The following is a 2,437-nucleotide window of genomic DNA, read 5'->3' as shown; positions in this document are numbered from 1 at the left end:
CAAGATGTAGGCGTCATTCACGTCACCAACATGGAAGGCGTGTTTTGTAGCTGCTGCACACAACCAATGCCATTGGCATAGTGTGGGGAGTCACATGCTTCAAAAATCTCCTAGATTCTAACCATTTACCTCAACTTCACATGCGCAGCACACACGCAAAATCTCATTTGCTAATGCTTAATACTTTTTGCGCATTACTTGATTGGTAAAGGGGGAATTAAGGAGAAGGAAGGAACAGCTATGGATGAATTGTAGTGCTGGGTTGTACGCAGAAGTGTCTGGGAAGTTGCATTAAGCGAAGGACTAAAGAAAGGCCTTAGCATCAACATAGTCACCACAGTTTAATTGTAAGTTAAAGCGTAGGAGCAAGTGGAAGACTACGTGTGGGAGAATTGAGTGGTGATTAGAAATGCTTACCACTGTTAGTTACGTTGCTTGCCTTCATCCTACTAATTCCCACATAACGTCTTCAAATGCAAATGTAGTCCAAGGAGAGTCAACGGATGAGATTCGTTCGTATCAGTTGTCGTCTAGACGGAGTACACATAAAATAAAGGATTAACTTGACCTCGGTGAAGGGGCTCAAAACTGTCTGAGCCTATCTGTCCCCCGTGAAGCATGTTGAATGAATTTTCTGCCTATGATTTCAACGAAAGGCTTCTTACTGACAGCTGTCAAAGCTAGTCAGGCAGCTCTTTAATAAGCGTGCATCTTGCCTGTAATTAGAGTAGCGTTGTTAAGGAATGACCAGATGATCACGCCAGAGGTAGTCTGACCCTGTCGACAGATACAACTCCTTACTTATATAGCAAATATCAAAAAAGAGACTAGTTTTACAGGAAATAGAATGCAAGAAGGATTTTCGCTCATGTCATGCTAAAAACCGGCCATCAATTTAATGAATCATGAGGGTCGCCCACTGAGTAAATTATCTTGATAACGTTTGCCACTTCGCCAAGATCTTGGTCAAAAATGTTAAAAGACATCATTTGCATACTTAAGGAATAACGCCTGGAGGCTTAAGGTTCGCAGCATGGCCGCCAAACTCTGTGAATTATGTAACAGCAGATTTGCAGTGTCACTAGTTGGATCACGCGAACCGCTAAAGCATAGCTGATTTGGTAATTAGCCAGAGGGTGGAGCAGTGCAATGTTTGGGGTTAATAATAGTGGTAGCACTACTGTCACTTCAAATCACCTCACTTGTGCAAAAATTTTGTTTTGTATTTCCTTTTTATTCACATTGTCGTAGAACCTCCCAATATCCTCTTCCCCTCTGTCCGTGTTCCATTCTACATCATTGCAATCCTCTTTATGACCCCTCTTTATAACTCCTGCAGAGCCACAACTCTACCCAGGAGTGGCAGTGAACCGCAGAGGAGGTTTTGAAAGAAGTCTTTGCTGTTTCCGCAGTTAGAAGCCAATCACCTCCCCAAACCTCATGTCTTATAGAATGATTGTATGGCTTAATAAAGATTTTCTTTAAATCAAGCCTTTCTTTTCTGCTTTTAAATGGGCAGCATTACGCAGAAGGTCACTTCAACAGCAATAAGGATTTGGATGGGTGGGTAAGTGAATGGGTGTGATGGTTGTAACATTATACCACTTCCGTTGTGCCATCACGTCATCACGTTAGCACTTTCTCCATGCAAAACCATTAGAATGTGGGTCACCCAAGAGGATACAATGAGTAACTGCGAAGGGTGATGACTTCTCTGCCCTATGTATGGGGAAACTGGTAGTTATTTACTAGCTTAGAGGCCTCTCCTTTCATTTCAATCACTCATTTGTCTCACATTACCTTGAGTTAAGGCACCGCGTACCTTGACAGATTTACCATGTTATCCCTCACGAAAGAAATCTTTGCCATTAAGAGTGCTCTTAACTCAAGTCTATCAGTTCACTATCACAGATTTTACACCTCCTCAGCCCTATGATGTGAGGCTCATTCGCGCCTTAACTACCCTCCCCTCATCCTCCTCCTCTTCACCATCTCACTCTTACATATTCAACATCTCCAAGTCCCATATGGCCATGAAGAGGATTACCACGTCGTGTGCAAAGCGTAGGAGCCTGAAACCTACAAATGTCAAACCGTATCCGGATACTCGCCTCTGTTTACACAAGTACACAAGTACGACTGTGTGGGAGAAAGATCAACTGTATTAATTCAGCAGGTTCTTTAAATGAAGGCTTGGTTACACAAGCTCTTGCGCTTAAAATCATGACACCATTGCCATGTCAATGATTCCTCTTAATTTCACAGTAATTTGGGCTATTTTGACCTTACACGATTCTTTGTTAGCTGCACAACGTCCATTTATTGATATCAATCAATGTAAAGGCAAGGCATGGCTTAGTTTTGTGTGCTTTCCTCATTTTGTCTGAATATTGCACCTGGAATTTTTGTTTTCTTATTCTTCTCCGATTCTCATTGT

At 42.1% G+C, this 2,437-nt stretch overlaps 1 protein-coding gene across 1 annotated transcript in view; it reads left to right on the top strand. All coding sequences in view use genetic code 11, as the record gives it.

The window, feature by feature from the left end:
* The window catches only part of EGR_10545 (hypothetical protein), a gene marked incomplete at both ends in the record, with an annotated part of 8,671 nt that overhangs the window by 3,131 nt on the left and 3,103 nt on the right, over nt 1-2,437 (top strand). The window contains one exon of the mRNA XM_024499794.1: nt 1,492-1,567. Coding sequence (XP_024345787.1) covers nt 1,492-1,567 — 76 coding nt within the window. The remainder of the gene's footprint in view (nt 1-1,491; nt 1,568-2,437) is intronic.

This window comes from Echinococcus granulosus, assembly GCF_000524195.1.
Source record: "Echinococcus granulosus chromosome Unknown EG_S00232, whole genome shotgun sequence".
Taxonomy (NCBI): domain Eukaryota; kingdom Metazoa; phylum Platyhelminthes; class Cestoda; order Cyclophyllidea; family Taeniidae; genus Echinococcus; species Echinococcus granulosus.
Note: the sequence above shows the minus strand (reverse complement) of the source record. Positions and strands in the feature narration are given on the sequence as shown.